The following is a 19,930-nucleotide window of genomic DNA, read 5'->3' as shown; positions in this document are numbered from 1 at the left end:
TGTTTTTAAGGTTGCAATGAGACATGAGAGCACTTTGAAGAAAGGTAACAAAAATGTTTTATGAAAGTGCTAGGCAATCTTAAGAAAACAGCCTCTGCTGTTTCCCCTACAAGGCCTTGAGGGGTTCTGGACCTTGTGAAAGAAGAGATGTGTGAGATAATGAGCTGGGGCCCAACTCTCCCTGAGTCCTTCAGAAGCCTTGAAGTTGCCATCAGGATTTGAAGCCCTATAGTGGGCCAAACCTAAACAACAGAACTGATCACCTGCCTCACTAGAAGTGGGGAAAGAGTTGCTAACTCTTGTGCTTTTTAATCACAAGTCTTCCAATATTTGGTTATCTTAAAGCCCCAGCTAGAGAAGTCAAGTGATTGTGAGAATCTCCACTTTCGTTTTGAAAAAGTAAATTTCTGGCCATTCTGGTTGCCATGAGATCTTTGACTGCCATGACCTGAGTGAACCCTAAAAGCTGAGAAACCTAAAGGCAAATAAAAGGTCACAAATTTTATTGGAAAACAAAACAAAACAAAATCCTGGTATCATTTCAATAGTTTTAAGCCCATTTTGTGATTTTTTTTTTAAATTTTTTTTTTGAGGCCTGATTTATGAATCCTTGGGAGTTGGCAATAGTGTGGGGGGAGAGAGAGGAATTAAGACTTTGGAAATGGTGCCTGAAAAGGCCCAATCTGTTCCTTGGCAAATTGTAGTATCTGTTACAGACTAGCCATATTTGGTGTTTTTTTTCTTTATGCTACAGGTCCTGGAAACACAGAATTATTCGAAGATCTATTCTCAGCTTTCCTAAAACTGTAGCCCTCATGGTGGGGCAGACAAACTGGAAAATGTGATCTCCAATTAGGGTTGACACCTGTTCTGGTTTTACCTGGAGCATTCGGCCGGTTTCTGGCTTCGTGCCCAACAATGTTTGAAAACCAGGCAAGCAATAAACCAAAAGAACCCATTTTATTATTTTTAAAAATCCCCTCCTGAGTTTTATAACCAATCTCATGACGTTGGGGCCTGACCCATGCACAAGATAGAACGGCTTGCAGTGCCCTACATGAATCAATAGGACTACCCGCCCCAGCAGACGCTGCGAGCCACGTGCCTGAAGAGGACCATCCCATTTTACGCTTGCGCACTAGAACGCGGAAGATGATTGGAAACGTGTCTTGATGACGTTTTACGCGGGCACGCACCTTCGCTCTCGCGGCGGCTGCCGGGAGTTGTAGTTTCTATGTACTCAACGGCCCTTCAGCCGCGCTGGGCAGCGGGCGGTGAGCGGACTCCACTTCCCAGGGGGCCGTGCGGGCGGAGCGGGGGTTTCCAAACCTGGAAGTGGCAGCAACGGAGCGTCAGCAAACAGCCGAGACCGGGAAGCGGCGGCAGGAGAAGCAGCAGCTGGGAGCGCGCGCTGGGGAAATGGCCGGCGAGATGACGGTGCTGGGTGAGCGAGCGGGGCCGGGGGGAGAGGCTGAGCCCCCGGGCGCGGGGATGGGCCGCTGTGCCCGGGGGAGGTTCGCGGCAGGGCGGCCGAGCTGCGCCCAGGGGTCGGGGGGGAGCTTTGTCCGGCCGTGAGTAGTAACGTGCATAAAGGAGCAGCAGAGTTGATGGATGGAGGGAGGCAACTAGTGGTCCCCCCCCAGGGGTCTGTTCTGGGACCAGTCCTGTTCAACATACTATCCTAAATGATCTGGGGAAAGGGATAAACAGCGAGGTGGCAAAACTTACAGATGATACAAAACTACTCAAGCTAGTTAAGACCCAGGCAGACTGTGTAGAGCTCTCAACGCTGGGTGTTGACTGGGCAACAAAATGGCAGATGAAATTTAATGCTGATCAATGCAAAGTAATGCACATCGGAAAACATAATCCCAATTATACAAATACGATGATGGTGTCTAAATTAGCTGTTACCACTCAAAAAAGAGCTCTTGGAGTCATTGTGGATAGTTCTCTGCAAACATCCACTCAATGTGCAGCGGCAGTCAAAAAAGCAAACAGAAGGCTGGGAATCATTAAGAAAGGAATAGATAATAAGACAGGAAATGTATATTTATATATGTCTCTATATAAATCCATTGTACGCCCACATCTTGAATATTGCATGCAGATGTGGTTGCCCCATCTAAAAAGGTTTTATTGGACTTGGAAAAGGTTCAGAAAGGGGCAACAAAATGATTAGGGGTATGGAACAGCTACCACATGAGGAGAGATTAATAAGACTGGGACTTTTCAGGTTGGAAGAGAGATGACTAAGGGGGCATATGATAGAGGTCTATAAAATCTTGACTGGTGTGGAGAAAGTAAATAAGGAAGTGTTATTTACTCCTTCTCATAACACAAGAACTAGGCCCCACCAAAGGAAATTAATAGACAGCAGGTTTAAGACAAACAAAAGGAAGTATTTTTTTACACAATGCACAGTCAACCTGTGGAACTTTTTGCCAGAGGATGTTGTGAAGGCCAAGACTATAACAGGGTTCAAAAAAAGAACTAGGTAAATTCAAGGAGGGATAGGTCCACCAATGGCCATTAGCCAGGATGGGCAGAGATGCTGTCCTTAGCCTCTGTTTGCCAGAAGCTGGGAATGAGCGACGGGATCTATCACTGGATGATTACTTGTTCTGTTCATTCCCTCTGGGGCACCTGACATTGGTCACTGTTGGAAGACTGGATACTGGGCTAGATGGACCTTTTGTTCTGACCCAGTATAGCCATTCTTATGATAACCTCTTCTAGCCGTCACAGGTTTGTTGCTGATCCCCCTTCCTGGGGATCCATATGGAGGGCCTAGTCTTCAAAGTTGAGTGCTTAGCCCAGGGATCGGCAACCTTTGGCACGCGGCTCGCCAGGGTCAGCACCCTGGCAGGCTGGGACGGTTTGTTTACCTGGCGCGTCCACAGGTTCGACCGATCGTGGCTCCCACTGGCCGTGGTTCGCCGCTCCAGGCCAATGGGGGCTGTGGGAAGCGGTGCGGGCCGAGGGATGTGCTGGCCGCTGCTTCCTGCAGCTCTCATGGCCTGAAGCAGTGAACCGCGGCCAGTGGGAGCCGCGATCGGCCGAACCTGTGGACGTGCAAGGTAAACAAACCATCCTGGCATGCCAGGGGCTTACCCTGGCGGGCCGCATGCCAAAGGTTGCTGATCCCTGGCTTTGCCCTTCATCTTAGTGCCTTACTGGTCAATAGATCCTGAAGATGGCACGTTATGGGGTTAATAGTAACACTCAGGGCTTGTCTGCCTTTGACAGTTCACATGGATTAAGCTAGGATGTAAATTTAAGGCACGGTAACTGTTCCTGGTTGCCTTCATGTGTGGATTCTCTTATTTTGGAGCAAGTATGGCTTGTTCCTCTTTAGTTTAACCCAAATGGGTACGTCAGAAACAGTTCTGTGTAGAGAAGTCCGTAGTCATAACTGGTGCCAAATCCTGCTGTCCGAGTGCTGACTGGTACAAAAGTCTGTCGTCCTAAATGTATTTTATTTATTATGCTAAAAGCGCTTCCTTATTTCTGATCTGGTACAAGCTCTAAGTTTTCTTTTCATATGTAAATCTTCATGTATCTCTGGCCAGTCAAATCACAGGGATTTGTATGTATTCCTGGTCATGACCTACATTTGGTTACAGCAGAATGGCTTCAACTTCAAAAGGTTCTCAAAGACTATTTTGTCTAGCGCTTTTGCCTGTGACGTGTCAGAGATGTGGGACACTGAACTTGAACATATCTGCCATAAACTGTCAATATTTTCAAGTCGAGGCATAAAGCTTATCTTCTCAAATTGGCTTTTCTGGATACTTATGCCTGAATCATTTCTGTTTGTGACATATCCATTTGGTACAGATTTTATACAGAGTATTCCCCCTCCCCCCCCCCCCCCCAATCATTCAGACAGAGAGAAGAAGAACTGTTAAAATAAACAAACGCATAATTCCTTTCCCATCTGTCAGAAACACACGTTAACATAATCTTTGCCCATTAATCCTACCTTTTTGCTCCTCTTTAAATCCCTCCACCGATTCCACTTTGTGCAATTTATAAAGTATACATTTCTTGTTCTTGCATTTGAGACCATGCTTTGACCCTGCCCAGCTTGCATATTGGGTCTCTTCTCTTATCATGTATCTTGGCTTTGTCAACAGTTTCACCCTCATCTCTCCCATCTCTGTGTCACCTTCCATGCTGCCTTTTATGCTTAGAATGAATTCCCAATACCAGTACATCGGGCTGTTGCTCTGTGGAAGATACATGACTAGTCTTTGACATGGGAAATTCATGTTTTGTATGTATATTTATATTGACAGTCTTCAAAAAAAGTGGGAGAGCCAAATAGAGAGATGTCATTTGAGCCCTGGACTGGTAGCCAGGAACTCCTGGGATCTTACTCTGGCTATGTCATTGATTTGTTGCGTGACCTTGAACAATTCATTTAGCCTCTGCTTTATTTTCTGTGTCTGTTATGTAGGGATTAAATTTACCAATTAATCCTCATTTTCCATGTGAGGTATGTATTTGTAAATCACTTTGCAACATTATTTTGTTGTTTTGATTTACCATTCCTTTCTTTAAACTTTCACAAATCTTATGTCCTTGTCTATGTTACACTTCAGTGGCCAGCAGTTTGCCTGAATTGCCAGGTGCAAGCTTGCTACTAACTTCTGAGGAAATGAGACTAATCACAAAGTAGTTTCACAATGTGATTTCACATTCTACTTTTACAACAGAGTAAATATATACTAAGAAATATACTGAGTGGAATCAGTGGAGGGATTTATACAACAGAGTAATATCATACTGTCTGAGTGATTCATGGCCATGAGTGTTACCTCAGGGCAGACTGTCAAAAACAGGGCAGACGCCCCAAACTGGTGGCATGTTCTATAATTAGATTTCACCTACTCAGTAACAAATATGAATTCCTGAGCCACTGCCACTGTACTAGTCTTACCATGGAGTGTCAGACTATCCCTTTGGGCTCTACAGTCTATCTTGCCACCCAGGCAAGCTGGACTTAGTGATAAATGATCACTTACATAAAACTCACAAAATATTCAGGTTGCTTCCAGTCCCAAGAGACCAGTCAGTTACCCCTCATCTACCCATAGATCTTACACCAAAGACAATATCTGTAGCCAGTCCTGTAATAAACTATCTAAACGCTTATTAACTAGGAAAAAGAAATAAAAGTTATTTACAGGTGCAAGCAAGTATACCATACATGGTTGCTAAAGATGAGAGCGAAAGTAATCTGTCAATTCAGTTTCAGGGCCCTGGAGATCTCTGCCTTAGTTAAGTGTCTCTGGCCTGGTGAAAGTTCAAACAGCAAAGAAATGAAAAATTTTCTTGTGACCCTATTTTATCTTTTACATTTGGCCCTGCAGTCCATTTGAGGAGCTCCCTTGCATGTAGCATTTCCAAGGTGAGAGGGCCATTCACCAATCCGTTGTATTGTGTTGTTTCTTAATGGTCTTGATAGGTTATCTTATTGTGCAGCAGGGGGAAGAGACACACAATTCCCATGCCTGGGTTCACAAATTCAGAGCAAACATTTTCAATACAAAAACTTATGTATGTCCCTATAGAATGGAATGCTGATATTACAAGTGAGATTAATGCATGCATCAATTTATAAGCATTTCATAGTCTAAACACTAAATGCATTATTATAAGACTAATACCTATTTTGACAAAACTAACATACAGGTGAGCTGGTTTGGCTTCCAGCTATGAGTTTGTCAGTTCTTATGGCCTTGGCCAGAGCTGGCGCTCGGTTTACCACTGTCACAACTAGTATTATAGCTTTGAAGAACTTCCAGATTTGTTTGGATGGATGCTCTGATACTGTCTTTTTATCGCTCTCACAGGTTCAGCTGTCTTGGCCCTTTTGTTGGCTGGCTACCTGGCACAACAGTATCTACCTATGCCTACACCAAAAGTGATTGGGATTGACCTTGGCACCACTTACTGCTCTGTTGGCGTGTTCCTTGCTGGCACAGGGCAAGTGAAAGTTATATCAGATGAAAGTGGGCATAACAGCATACCAAGCATAGTGTCATTCACAGACACGGATGTGTACGTGGGATATGATGGCCTAGAACTAGCAGATTCTAATCCACAGAACACAGTATATGATACCAAAAGATTCATAGGGAAAATCTTCACTCCAGAAGAGCTGAAAAATGAAAGTAGCAGATATCCATTTAAGGTAAACAGATACCAATCTTCACCAATTCTATACTAACTACAGTTTTATATATATGTGTTCAGAGGGAGCAGATCAACCTGCCAGACAAAGGCAATTGGATCATCAGGATGCAGAACCCTGAATGTAGCATTTCAGGAACAAAATATGGTCTTTGTGCTGGTGGGATCCAAACATAGAAATTGCAAAAATTTAAAATAAAGATAAAATAGTATTTTGTACAGGTATTTGTTCTCGATTAACTGCATTTGGCTATTTATACCCTATGTTATTTTTATACCTATGATACTTGAATGTGTTGTCATATGAGCTTGAGGCAGAGAGAAATGGGATTTGGAACTTGAGCAAAACAACTGGTTTCAGAGCAGAAGGAAAAATCTGAGAGAAAAGTATTTGGGAATGGGAGTAACTATGTTGGCAAATGCCAAATTTGAACTCGCTAGATGTGATGGCTTGTGGATACAGTATATACATGACCCTCTTCTGTACTGAGCAGGAGGGTGCTGAAACATGCAAGAATCTTCTGTCTGAAATGGAGCCTCCTTCTCTATTGACTACATTTATTTTTATTATTTCTAGTTTATACAACAAGAAATGCACTCCAGGGAGAGTATTTCTAGGGTACTAATAATTTTTTCCCCTGTAGTTACTTGAGTTTTAGCCTTGTTTTGTGTCACAACACACAAAGTAGGACTTTACCTGCTGATAATGTATAAGATGTTAACCAAAATAGTGTTTTTCAGTATATAGCAATTGAATTGAAAATATTATGTAATACACAGCTTTCATAGTTTGTTCTCAATTTATTTGTTTCTCATGATTATGGATAGCTAGTCTTTCACACTTACAATTTCCCATCTACACATTCAGTTTGTCTTTTTTTTTTTATGAGGTTCAGTTATAATTATAAATAGACCTGAAATTAAGAGTGTCTTTCAGTAATGGTGAAACTAGCACAATAAGATACAGTAACTCCTCATTTAATGTTGTTCTGCTTAACGTTGTTTCAATGTTACGTCCCTGCTCAATTAGGGAACATACTCGTTTAAAGTTGTGCAGTGATTCCTTATAACGTGGTTTGGCGGCCTGCTTGTAAGATTCTGTAGAAGAGCAGCGACTTTACAAGGGAGCATTGCACAAGTCCCACTTCTCAGCCTCCTCGCCCTCCCAGTGCTTCCCCCACCACCAAACAGCTGTTTGGCGGTGCTTAGGACTTTCTGGGAGGGAGGGGGGGAGTGGAGATGCGGGGCTTCTCCGCTCCTCCCCTCTCTTCCAGCACTTCGCGCTTAGGACTTTCTGGGAGGGAGGGGCAGGAGTGGGGAAGTGCTGCGTTTCCGCTCCTCCCAGAAAGTCCTAAGTGCTGCCAAATGGGAAATCTGCTGCTGCAAAGGTGCTTTCTAGCGTCCTTGCCTGCAGCGGGCTGTGCCTGTGTGAGGTAAGGAGGTAAGCTGGGGCACTTCCCAACCACAGTACAATATATAATGCCTTTTGTCTGCCCCCCCCAAATTTCCTTGGAACCTAACCCCCCGCATTCCCATTAAATCTTATGGGAAAATTGGAATAGTTTAATACTGTTTCACTTAAAGTTGCATTTTTCAGGAACATAGCTACAACATTAAGTGAGGAGTTACTGTACTTAACAATGGGTACTAGGTCTGGCACTGGAAATCATTCTCTTGTGTCTCTGCTAATAGTGGGTGCAGGGAGTCTGAATAAATCTTCAGTGGTACAGTAGCACTCAGCAACTGCTTTGATGGGGACAGAATAAATACCTATATATGTGTGTGTCTCCTGAGGCGTCCTGCATGTTTCTGCTTTAGCAGTAGAGTAGACATAGGGTTCACCTCAAAAGAACTATTTTCATTCCTTGGATGTGCTGTTGTGTAGGATTATTAATTCTGATACTGTGTGACCCAACTTCTGGATATTGACTCACTGGTGTCTTTGGCCAAAATAGAAAAAAAGTACTTCTGGCAACTTGAATGCCTTCAGGTCATATATTGTTTATAATGGAAGGTAAAGAAAATTGGTTCGGATAGAATGTTTAGACTGGCAAAGTCACCACTCATAGTAGATTCTGGAGTAAGCAAGTATTCTACATATCCAAGTACAGTTTCACAAAAGCATTTTGTTAAATGAAAGGTGGGCTGTGTTTCACACTTGTGGGTTGTGCTGCCTTCCCCCCCCAGATTTTCAGCAACAATGGAGCAGTTGAATTTTCAGTGACAACCAATGAAACATATAACGTCTCACCTGAGTATATTGGCTCTCAACTGCTACTGAAATTAAAGAGGATGGCAGAGGAGTACCTTGGCATGCCAGTTTCCAAGGCTGTCATTTCAGTGCCAGCAGAATTTGATGAAAGGCAACGGAACTACACTATTAAGGCAGCTAACCTTGCAGGTGATGCATCTTTCTTTCTAGTATTTTCCCTCTACCCTATGAATTAACCTGAGGTTTACTCATCTACACTAAGTTGTTTGTGAAATGTAGAATAGCAACAGAGAGTCTGTGACAGAAAACTTTAGAAATCACTTTACAGAGCATTAGCAATCACCAAGAACAGCCAGGAACTCTCAAATGACATGAAGTGCAGTTGGCTAATGCACGTACAGATAGCAATGTTCTCAAGTATCACTAAAGGGAAAAGGTTTTTTGGGAATTTTCAAGTAGAGAAAATTATACAGGAAACTTCATGGAAATAAATCAGACTCAGATAAAAACAAGATAAAAAAACATCCCACCACAGCCTCCTCTGAGAAAACACACTAAGGGAACTGTTCAGTCAGTTTTTATTCTGACAGACTGTTCTAAAAGAAACTTGGAATATCATTCTTAAATTTAATCTTAAAAACAAAAAAAGTGAAAGCCATGGGAGATGTAGAATTCCCTGTGAACTTTTTCCTTCAGATTGAAGTAAAATATAAGATGTTTGAACAAAAATTATTGACACAATTTAATGGAAGAATTTAATAGAATACTGTAAACATACAGTAGATTCCACTTAATAGCAACCCAAATATTAACATCTTTGGTTCCCAGCAAAATGTTGCTTCTAACCAAATCACGTCCCATTGACATTCCTTCCCTGGCTGCAGCATTGCAAACCTGCCTTCCACTCATTGGCAACTGTTGGACAATGTCAGCTTTTTGCTGGCAACTGGGCTGGGTTAGTAAGTGGAATCCATTGTACTACACAGAGTTATCAGTTGTGTGGAGAAAATGTTAACTTGTTTTGCCTTTTCAGGGTTGGAGATATTGCGGGTAATTAACGAACCCACTGCTGCAGCTATGGCTTATGGTCTCCATAAAGCGGATGTGTTTAATGTTCTGGTAGTGGATTTGGGTGGAGGAACTTTGGACGTCTCATTATTGAATAAACAAGGAGGAATGTTTCTGACACGAGCGATGGCAGGTAAGGATAAGTCACCCCATACTTCAATAAAACATGTTATTTTTCTTAAGTAAAAACTAGTTCTATATAATTTCAGTGGGTACACGTAAAGGGATGCTAAAGTTGATGTGCTGAGATTGACATATCTTAAAACTTTTGGTGGCCTACTGGTCCCCTGAGTGTTATTTCTGCTCTCCATAATTCTAAAATTAGGTTTGCAACTGATTTTAATTCTTCCATTCTTTGGCTGATTTTAACATAACAAGCTGTGGTCTAGTTGTCTGTTATTGTCAACATTTGTGCACAGGTAACCTGAGCATTTGTGCATTCTACAATTATTGTGCTTGGAGCTACTGGCGTTTCAAAGCTTTCTACTACCTCCATCTGTCTGAGTCAAGGGGATTCGTCATATTATTGAAGGGTGCTTTAGAACAGTCCCCTTTCGTGCTTGGCTGCAGCTCAGACATTAACGGGTGGAGAGCTCACACACTGTTAACCCAGAAACAGGTTTTAACACAAATATGCCAAACTGATTCATCACTTGGCAAAGAATTCTGGCAGCGATGCTTTGTAAACCTATGTAGTGAACACACAATTGCTTTGCAGATGACCTGAGTTCAGACAGATCTGAGGTGAGTACCCTTGTTGATATTCCCGACTCAGTGAGCTTTGACACCTGCTGCGCTGTCTAGTAAAACGAAAAGAGTAATGAATGCAGTCAGTCATTTCAACATGGTTCTGTTGGACAGTATGAACTCCTTTTTTCAGTTGAAATAAAAAGATGGACTGAGTATTTATGGGTAGTGCCCGTTCCATTGGAAAACTCAAGAGGCCAATCTTATGAAGAGCAGGCATAGGTATTTGAAAACTGTTGGAAGGATGGTTAAGGTGGAACTAACACCTTAAGAGGGAATTTGGGATGAGTGCACTATGCCACCAGCTACCTATAAAGCCTAGTGTAGGATGGGTCTGTTACTAGAGTTTGAAGCTCACTGACCCAGAGAGTTGAAATAACTCCTACTGGGAATCAGCATTTCCACAGGAAGAACTCGAAAATAGATACCTCATGACTCAAAAGTAGCCTTTATCAGTGTACATTAATGTCCCTTAGTATATGTTTTTAATATGAAGGCTCTAAAATACAATAAGCCCTTAATGAAGTTCAGCTGCAGGAGTTGAGGCAGTAATCCATGAGTTTCATCTTGCTACTATTAGTGAAAATGTCTAAGATGGGCAGAGATGTAGACAGTAACGAAGACTTGGCGTGTGAGTTGGGAATATGGAAAAGATTGACTTGCATAGTATCACAGCGGGCCACAAATATTTTCCATTTCAAATTTTACCCTCTACTAACCAAACCCCTTCCTAGCGTTCTGGTGGATTATTTTTTAAATACTTCCTCTGAAATCCCCAACCCCTTGCTTTTTCATTTATGCAAATTGAAAGAGAACCTGAGAACATTCTTGTCTTGTTTTGTGAAACACATTACAAACAAAATATCCCCAAATGATTATACTTTTGGTTGTGACAATTAGCTGTTGGCACTATAGTTGTGAACACTTCTTTTTCCCAGTCCCATGATAATGTCCTGCACGTGACATAAAGGGCATCTTTGTCTTCTGAAATACTGTGAGTGACATGATACATTTTTATGTCTTAGGTAACAACAAACTTGGAGGACAGGACTTCAATCAGCGATTGCTGCAATACTTGTATGATCAAATCCATCGAATGTATGGCTCTGTGCCCTCCAGAAAGGAAGAAATACATCGACTTAGGCAGGCTGTGGAAGCAGTCAAGTTAAATTTGACTCTACACAATTCTTCTCCTGTCAGAGTTTCTCTTACCATGCCAGAAAGGAAGGACCTAAAAGAACTTTCAGAAAGAGAACAGATAAAAATAAATAACGTAATTGCAGCCGAACCTTCACAAATGGAAGATGGTATGATAAACCTTTTAAGGGATGACTTTTCACAAACACAGAGCAACACTGTGAAAGTTGTCTTTGAAACAGAAATCTCAAGAAAACTATTTGAGATGTTGAACGAGGACTTGTTTCAGAAGATCCTTGTGCCCGTTGAGCAGGTGCTGAAGGAAGGACATCTACCCAAGACAGAAGTGGATGAGATTGTATTAGTAGGAGGCTCCACCCGTATTCCCCGGATATGCAGAGTTATTCGAGAGTTCTTTGGAAAGGAACCCAACACCTCTGTAGATCCTGATCTGGCAGTGGTAATGGGTGTAGCTATCCAAGCTGGCATTGTTGGAGGGTCCTGGCCCCTCCAAGTCAGTGCTGTAGAAATTCCTAATAAGCATTTACGAAAAACTAACTTCAACTGAACTTCATTGTTCTTGTCACATTCCATTATTCACTGTTTCAAAAAACTGTACTCATGACCGTGCATAGACTTACCCAACAAACAATGAAGCCTAGTCATTTAAGTGTTGCTAGACCATTGTGTGCTGGCTCTATCATGTTTTAAAGGTATTAGCAATTCAAAAATAATGGACACGCATAACCCACCTCTGCCCCATTGGTTTGTCGACTGGCTGTGGGATGAAAACCTGAGTTGAGAGTTGTGAAAACATGCTATTGCCAATAAAATGCACACATTTTCTTGCTAAATTTTATTAGCAGACCCTGAAGACTTGAAAGTGGACTGTAACCATGAGCTTGAACCTGTGGTGGAGATAGTATGTACTGTGAGAGGAGGTGTAGCAGTATTAATGCAGACAGCTCAGGTAATGTTCAGCTTAATTTATTAAACTGAGTCAGATGAGCACTTCAAAGCACCTTTCTAAATGCAGTTTTCCTGTTTGAATACTATCTATTTGTCCACTTCACGTACGATTCTTGTGCTGCTGTTATAAACAGCAGTGTTATTGCTGAAACTGTTTGTGGATTTGTTGTCTCTTCTTAGTGTAGTCTTACTGTAATCAAAGAAAATTTAAGATTTTTTTTTTAAGCTCTTTCATGTTGTTACACTGGTGTCTGCTTTAAAATGCATTTTCCTAATGGATTCCTATGATTCAATTTGTCATCAGCTAGAGAGGCTGCTGTGGTCCCCCTGATGTTTCTCCAGTGGGCAGACACCTGATAATGCCATCATTACTGTAGTTCCTGCCATGCAGCCAAAACATTTTTATAAAGCCAATTTTATATTAATGAAAAAAACGCATTAGGTCCTGCTAGGGTCCCATTCATGTTTTTCAACCAATACATCCCTATCTTTTATTTACCATGAAATGCATTGGTGCTCAGCTAAGAGAATTGCTACAGCTTCTTTTTAACAACTTTCTCCCTAAAAATAAAATGAATCCAACTATTTTTATCTGGTGCCTAGCATGTAGGTGTCTATATGTTTTCAGGTTCCTGATGCTTTCCCACACTCTGAATTGAACATGGAGTGATAATTGTGAGTTGTAGTCTGGTAAAGAAAACCATACAAGTAGCACAGGAACTGGAATGTAAACATGGTAATATTGAAGCCTTTTGCTTTTGATGACTGTTTTGACTACTGGCATCTTGTTAAATACAAGGAACAGAAGTTGACTCCTAAAGTCTCAACTTTTGGAGGAAGGTTTTAAAGAAACTTGTCTAATTGTGCTCTTTTTGAAGGGATAAAATGCTGAATAGCCCAATAAACTCCTTTTTATACATGTTATTTTATCCTTGGTCAACGAAGAGAGTATTGTCATCCCCGAACAGCAGATAACTAAGCAAAATTTGCTTAATAAATCTGACAGTTGTATTTTTTAATGTGAGATCTAATAACTTGATTTTAAATCTTTTGCTATCTACTACATTTGAGACTTTTCAGGAATAAGCTTGCACTTAATTTAAAAAACATGGTTTTGATGGAATGTGTCTGCCCTACCATTTTAAAGTGGCCTTGTCTCTGAGTTTACAAAGTATTTCAGACAATGCTGCTAGTAGCTTTTGAACTGTAACCAAGGAAAACCAAGAAGCTTTCTGTATGGGAAAATACTTTAAGTGGTTGTACTATTGCAAAAATTAACAGGAGTGGGTATGTAATTCTTGAAACTACTTTTTTTAAGAATGACTAAACTTAAAGTTGAAGTCCCTTCAAAGAAATAATGGACAAATATCAGTATGCAGTACAATTCTCTCAAGTACCATGCAGATGCTATTTTAGGCCCTTATCTTGCAAATACTTCTATGTTTACTTTGCATATGTGCAGAAATCTTTGCAAGAGTTAGGGCTTACTCTGTTGTAAGTCTTATTCATAGCTGCTTTTTTTTTTTAAAAGGGGTTTAGAATTACAATTGATCTTAAAATGCTAATTTTTGTTTTCAACACTATTTTTGTGTATGAAACTAGCAGGATTAACTGATTGCATAAAATCAGAATCAAATCATAGCTAATTAAAGTGAACCAGAAAAGCTTTAAGACATGGGAAGTTTGGAAGGGGCTTCAGAGGAATTTCAAAATGTGAGACTTGAAACAAAAATAGGGCTTTAAAAATTTTCTAAAGTCTGGGAGGATGGCAACATTGTCCAGTAAGTGGACTTTTCATTTCCATAAGTGTAAGTCTACAAATATATTTTGTTTTAAGGATGGATGGGTTGTTTACTTGAAAAGTTTCCAAAAGGGATGCAGCTTTTTAGCCAGAAACTTTTCATAGAGAAGTTAACATGCATAAGACATCTCCTAATGCATGGTCTATTTAATATTTTTAAAACTACCTTGTGTGGTTGCTAAATTTAAGTGCAACTAAGTTATTTATTTTGTATCTAATACTAGTTTTGGTACTCTATTTTGGCACAAACAGCTGAATTTTAAACAAAGAGTAATATTGCACCTTGTGTATTTTTCCCTGTGCACAACTTACTATGAAGGTCCTTCATTTAACTAAATGACACTGTTTTGAAGATTGGAGTCCTGTTTTTAAGACTAGTCCTATTTAAATCTTGGTGCCTGTAGCTTTAGCCCTGTAACACCTATCTTTATTTAAGTGTTTACGTAGCTGAGGTTCAGGGGAGGGCAGTCCTGGAAGTGGTGATGCCTCATTAATATTATAAAATTTTGTCAGTTTACAGGTTGACATGTACATCATCTGCATTTGGGAAAAATATCATACTTCAGAGATATTTATATACAGCCTTTTAAAATATGTTCTTAAATAAAAGTAATTGCATAAGATCTACCAAACTTTTGTTTCTCTTTCCCTGGGATTTCCTTTTGGTATGAAGCATTACTGTTAGAAATAAGGCAGAGCTAAGGGCAGGAAGAGAGAAGTGCACCAGTGACCTACAAGAGGTGGTAATATGGGCTAGAAAAGTGAAGGAGCAGCTCTAAACAACTCAATTTATCTATAATTGTTGTAACCCTTTTTATTAAATCAGTAGTGACAAATAAGGTCACTAGAAACATGCTGTAGAAATTCTGTATTGTGCAGATTTGGGCATTCCACAGACATTGTCCAATGGGGTTTCTGGAAAATAAAATCGAACTTAGCAGGATGTGGCCTCTTAGTAAGAATATTTGACCTTCTCAATATTAACTGCAGGAGTACTTGTCAGCTGGAGCAGTGGTTCCTAAGGAGGGATCCAGTGGCTGTGAGCAAGTTCTAAGGGATCTGCTACCCATGGTGGGCATTAAACTTGCTAGGGCCCTGGGCAGAAAGCCAAAGTTCTGCCAGGCAGGACTGCAAGGAATATTGCAGGGGCCTGAGCCCTACCATGTGGGGCTGAAACTGAAGCCTGAGCAACTTAGCTTCACAGTGGCCCCTGTGCAGTGGGGCCCCAAGCAATTGCCTGGTTTGCTACCTCTTAACAGTGGCCCTGGCTTTTATATGCAGAAAAACAGGTGTTATGGCCCAGCTGGGCCATGGAGTTTTTATAGCATGTTGTGGGGGGGAAGTGTTGAGAAAGAAAGGAAAAAGCTTGAGAACGCCTGATCTCGAGTCTGATACCATAGCACTGCAAATGTGAACTGCCCACATCCATCACTGAGTGACAAGTGAGAAAAGCAGACTTTTTGATGACATTTGAATGTGTATGAAATTGGATAGCTATTCTAATAAGTATTTAAAAGTTCCCTTTGAATGGCTTGTATTAGAGTGGCAACTAAAGGCATACAATTAAAATATATATCCAACATCAGGTGGAGTTGTGTTTTTTTTTCTTAAAGTGAATATGACTTTTCTTTCTGCTGAACTATAAATGGACATTTTAATAATGCAAAGAATAAAACTTTAGTATTAGAATAAAGGCATGTATTGTTAAAGACCCAGGTTTTTACAAGGTATCAATTGCATATAATGCTTGTTACCACATTTTCACATGCCATTGAGAAATGAATAGTTTACACTTTGTTTTTATAAAAAAAAAAAAGTGGGAATTGTCTGCACAAGGTTCAGTTGAATGCTGTTTGTGGCTCCACTTCCTATGGAAAATGCAAGTGCTCCTTTTCTCTAAGCATTAACCATCTACTGCTACTGTACACTACAGCCCCTACACTGAAATGATTCATATGCTATTTGGGCTCTAGCAAGGTTGTTTTGGGGGGGAGGGGGAGTAGTACAACACAAAAAGCCTGATCGGCTGGAGGCAGAGGTGCTTAACCATAAATGTTAGGTAACACATGAGACAGTTATCACTCTTAAGTTAGTCTCATTAACCCCTTTTCTGAATTGCAACGGATGTCCCAAACGAGGAGAATCTGATGGGTTTGGCTCTTCTGTGGTGCTTATTAGCAGCATATGAGCATTTCTCAGATACACGAATGTAGTCACTCACCTTGTAAGATAGGGGAGTATTCTCATTTCACAGATGAGGAAATGAAGAGAGCGAGAAACTGAGTTTCTCAAACTTAACTCATGAAAAGTGTAGTAGAGCAAGCAATAAAACATACAACTTCTAACTCCAGTCCCTTAACCTCAAAGTAAGCTTTTCTCTTTGTCAAAGCCCTCCCTCAGCATTTGGTGACCACCAGAGAGATGCCTGCCCATGGTAAATCCTCTGCTCTTGTTCAGCATAAGGAAGAGGAAGGAATATTAAATGTCCTTCACAGAAGACACATTGCAGGGTGTGCTAGACATAGGGCAGTTCCCTATTAGCACAACTGAACTTACCTTGTACCAATGATGGTTGGCTCCCTCGCTACAGGGGAGAGTGCCAGCTCCAGTATTTTATCGTTCACTTTCCTCAGTCAAGATCTTCTCTGAAATAAATATTAGGGCAGGGGGGTATCTTATTGTTGTGAGACTCACACATGATAGTTTTTCTAGTACATTGCCTTCCCCCAGCAATGGACTACCTTTTTCTGTCCTCTGCTCCCTGGGGTCTTGTTAAGCAACATCCCTTACTTGTGATTTATTGCTACAAAAGAAACTTTTTTTTCAAAATTGTTCAGTCTGTCTTTACTTTAAGGAATGTTAACACTGACCTATTTTCAAGGGAAATAAACCAAGGGAGTGGCTGTACACCTCTACCTATTTTCTTACAGTTAGGGGACAAAGTGGAACATTTACTAAGTCCTTAGTTTTAGAAAAGTATGGTACTTGTACATCACTTCCAGACTCCATTATGTATTTCTCACTGCAATATTATCCATCTTATCGTTTGCTCAAACATCTTTGAACATGCTCTTGCAAACTGGCAGCACTTGAGTTTAAAAATAATTCTTTCCACCTGGTTCATTTAAGTATGTAGCTTCTTTAGAAGGAAGATAAATTCTATAGAAACAATTGCCTTGTGTTTATAGGAGTACTTGTGGCACCTTAGAGACTAACAAATTTATTAGAGCATAAGCTTTCATGGACTACAGCCCACTTCTGCATCCGAAGAAGTGGGCTGTAGTCCACAAAAGCTTATGCTCTAATAAATTTGTTAGTCTCTAAGGTGCCACAAGTACTCCTGTTCTTCTTTTTGCGGATACAGACTAACACGGCTGCTACTCTGAAACTTGTGTTTATATTAACTTCCCTGAGAAGTTAAGTGCAAGTGTGTGCTGCAGAAGCAGGCAATTATGAACACCTGTATTTAAACAGAAGTGTGTATGTGTATGTGTTTATTTTTATTTTTTTAAAAGGCACTACCAACACAGGAACTAAAGGCCTCTTCTCTCCCTAGTTTCATTCTGTCATACTCAAGTTTGTAAATACCAGATAGGCCAGATTCTTGTAATTGTCTTAATAGCACTCAGGACTAAATTCAGATGAAGGATTGTGCACCCTCTTGTGCCAGCAGTGAATTGGGTCTACAACTTGTAGAAGCAGCTGGGTTGAATTATGTCAACACAATCAATGATATTTTATATACAAATAGCCTGACTGTTCATATGTAAAACAGAAGGATGGGGCATAACATAGATCTTTGGAAGAAGCTTAATTCTGAGATTATAGCCAGTTAACAGTATCACAAAAATTTTAAAAGCAGAATCAGCTCACCTCATACAGAAGGCAAAGGCTTCAGCATGAAGTCTAATCTCTGCCAAAATTAATTTAGCTTCACCATAGCTACTCTATCCTAATCAATAGTTTGGTGCAAGCTCTAGGTTATTAGTATATTTTAGGGAACTGTATTATTTACAGCTGGCTATTATTGTCAGGGACAATATTGTACCTTTGAGCGAATTAAAAGTAGCAGGGAATGCCTGGATCCTTCACTTACCCTTTTTTCTGGGGGAGGCCCAAGCTACCACCAAACCAATCAAGCTGATGACTGTGCCAACATGACTAGAATTGCTGTTCTACTGGTGGATCTCCAACGGGAAGTACTGATCACTCTTCTCTGCTATTCCTAGTATGGCTCCTATGTCAGGGTGCCCACCTAAATTTGAGTACCAGGAGGCAGAGTGTTCAGTGCCTACTTGACCTCCTACAACATTCATGCTACAATAATGAAGCTGGGTTGGGGCCCAAAGCCTAATCAGGCCTGAGAGGAAAATAAATGAACTCTATAAAAGTAGTTCCTTGGGCGGTATTATAGACCTTAAGGAGTACAGCTTTGGATAGAGGTTAGTTTGGTGTTGGACTAGGTGAATTCCAATGTGCTCTAGCTCCACCAGTGTACCTCTCAAGAGAATAAGGCATCCAGGAGATGGTACATCATAAGATACAGGTACCCTGCATCCACAGCTTAGATATCTCAAATGTGTGCATAGGTTCTTATGGGGGAAGTTCATGACTTCTCAAAATAGAACTGTATCTGCTCCATGAATGTTTGAATTAGTGCAAAACACCATTTCATACCTTTAGTATGCATTGTATATTCTCATGGAAACTTTCTTCTCATCCCTGTATCTTTTCACCCAGTTTAACCACAAACAAGCCAACAAATTAGAACCATAACTTACAGTACTTTATATACAGAAGAATATGCTTTGTTAGCATTCCCATTAAATATGAAAAGAGGGTTCTATTGCCATGACTAGTGCAAGAATAGCTTGTACAAACGTGCTTTAAATATAAAGTGAATATTTCCCAGAGGGATTTTCCTTTTTTAAGAATTCTGTCACAATGTGACTTGAGAATGCTCAGTTAGATAGACAAAAATAACTACTAATCGTTTAACTTGTCATTTATTTTAGGGTTTTCAAAGGACCATTTAAAAAAAGCAACCAAATATACCCCTCAAGAATTTAAAAAATATTCATGTACAGACTCGAGTCAGCATTGAGCCCCCCATGTTCATAAAATGACAATTCTCAAATGAATTTTCACCAGCTCATTATGTATAACAGAGGATACTGGTTAAATCTGCATTATTCTCTAAATACTTTAAAACATACAAACCGATTTAACCAAAACAAGTGCTGAAGGTTCTGGAGTGTTAAGTAGTCTGGCTCACAAGCATTTATGTAGTCTCCAGATCATTTATTAAAGCAAAAGTCACTGTATGCTATGAAAAGTAAGGCTTTACATTTTTTTGTTCTACTGAAAAATGTATATAAAAATATTTTAAAGAAGATTGAAGTGTGCACAATACAGATCATAACAGCAGCAACCATCAGCATTTATCCTACCACATGTAAGAAGTTTGCAGTATTAAAACTACCCAATTCCCCTAAATTGTGTGATCATTTTATAATGTCAAGGATACAATTAACCACACATCCCTGGAGCATTTCCTGCATTTGAGTTTGGAAAAAAACAGCATTCTTGTCTTCACAAAAATAAGTTCATGAGTTATTTGTATCTTGTGTTATCCCAGCCTCAGAAACCATTTTTGAAAAAACTCCTTGCTGAAGTAATAAATTATGTGGGGTATCAAATTCTATAATTCTTCCAGAGCCCAGAACAAGCACTCTGAAATGCAGAAACAAAAAGGTGATGAGGAAAATTGAGCTATTTTTTTTCAGCCCTACTTT

General features: G+C 40.4%; 2 protein-coding genes across 2 annotated transcripts in view; one reads left to right on the top strand and one right to left on the bottom strand.

Annotated features, from left to right (window-relative positions):
* Positions 1 to 1,362: 1,362 nt before the first annotated feature.
* On the top strand, positions 1,363 to 15,720 carry HSPA13 (heat shock protein family A (Hsp70) member 13). The gene is made up of 5 exons (XM_054047225.1): positions 1,363 to 1,444; positions 5,862 to 6,202; positions 8,389 to 8,602; positions 9,447 to 9,614; positions 11,254 to 15,720. The coding sequence occupies exons 1-5, from the start codon at positions 1,420 to 1,422 to the stop codon at positions 11,931 to 11,933; spliced, it is 1,428 nt and encodes a 475-aa protein (XP_053903200.1). The 5' UTR covers positions 1,363 to 1,419; the 3' UTR covers positions 11,934 to 15,720.
* A 3,405-nt stretch (positions 15,721 to 19,125) lies between these two features.
* Positions 19,126 to 19,930, bottom strand: part of LOC128847638 (multidrug resistance-associated protein 1-like) — a 54,091-nt gene continuing 53,286 nt past the window's right edge. Inside the window, exon 28 of the mRNA XM_054047212.1 lies at positions 19,126 to 19,868. Coding sequence (XP_053903187.1) covers positions 19,742 to 19,868 — 127 coding nt within the window. The 3' untranslated portion in view covers positions 19,126 to 19,741. The remainder of the gene's footprint in view (positions 19,869 to 19,930) is intronic.

The sequence above is a fragment of the Malaclemys terrapin genome, chromosome 1 (assembly GCF_027887155.1).
Source record: "Malaclemys terrapin pileata isolate rMalTer1 chromosome 1, rMalTer1.hap1, whole genome shotgun sequence".
In the NCBI taxonomy this organism is placed as follows: domain Eukaryota; kingdom Metazoa; phylum Chordata; order Testudines; family Emydidae; genus Malaclemys; species Malaclemys terrapin.
The sequence above is the reverse complement of the archived record's forward strand: the minus strand, read 5'-3'. Positions and strand labels throughout refer to the sequence as shown.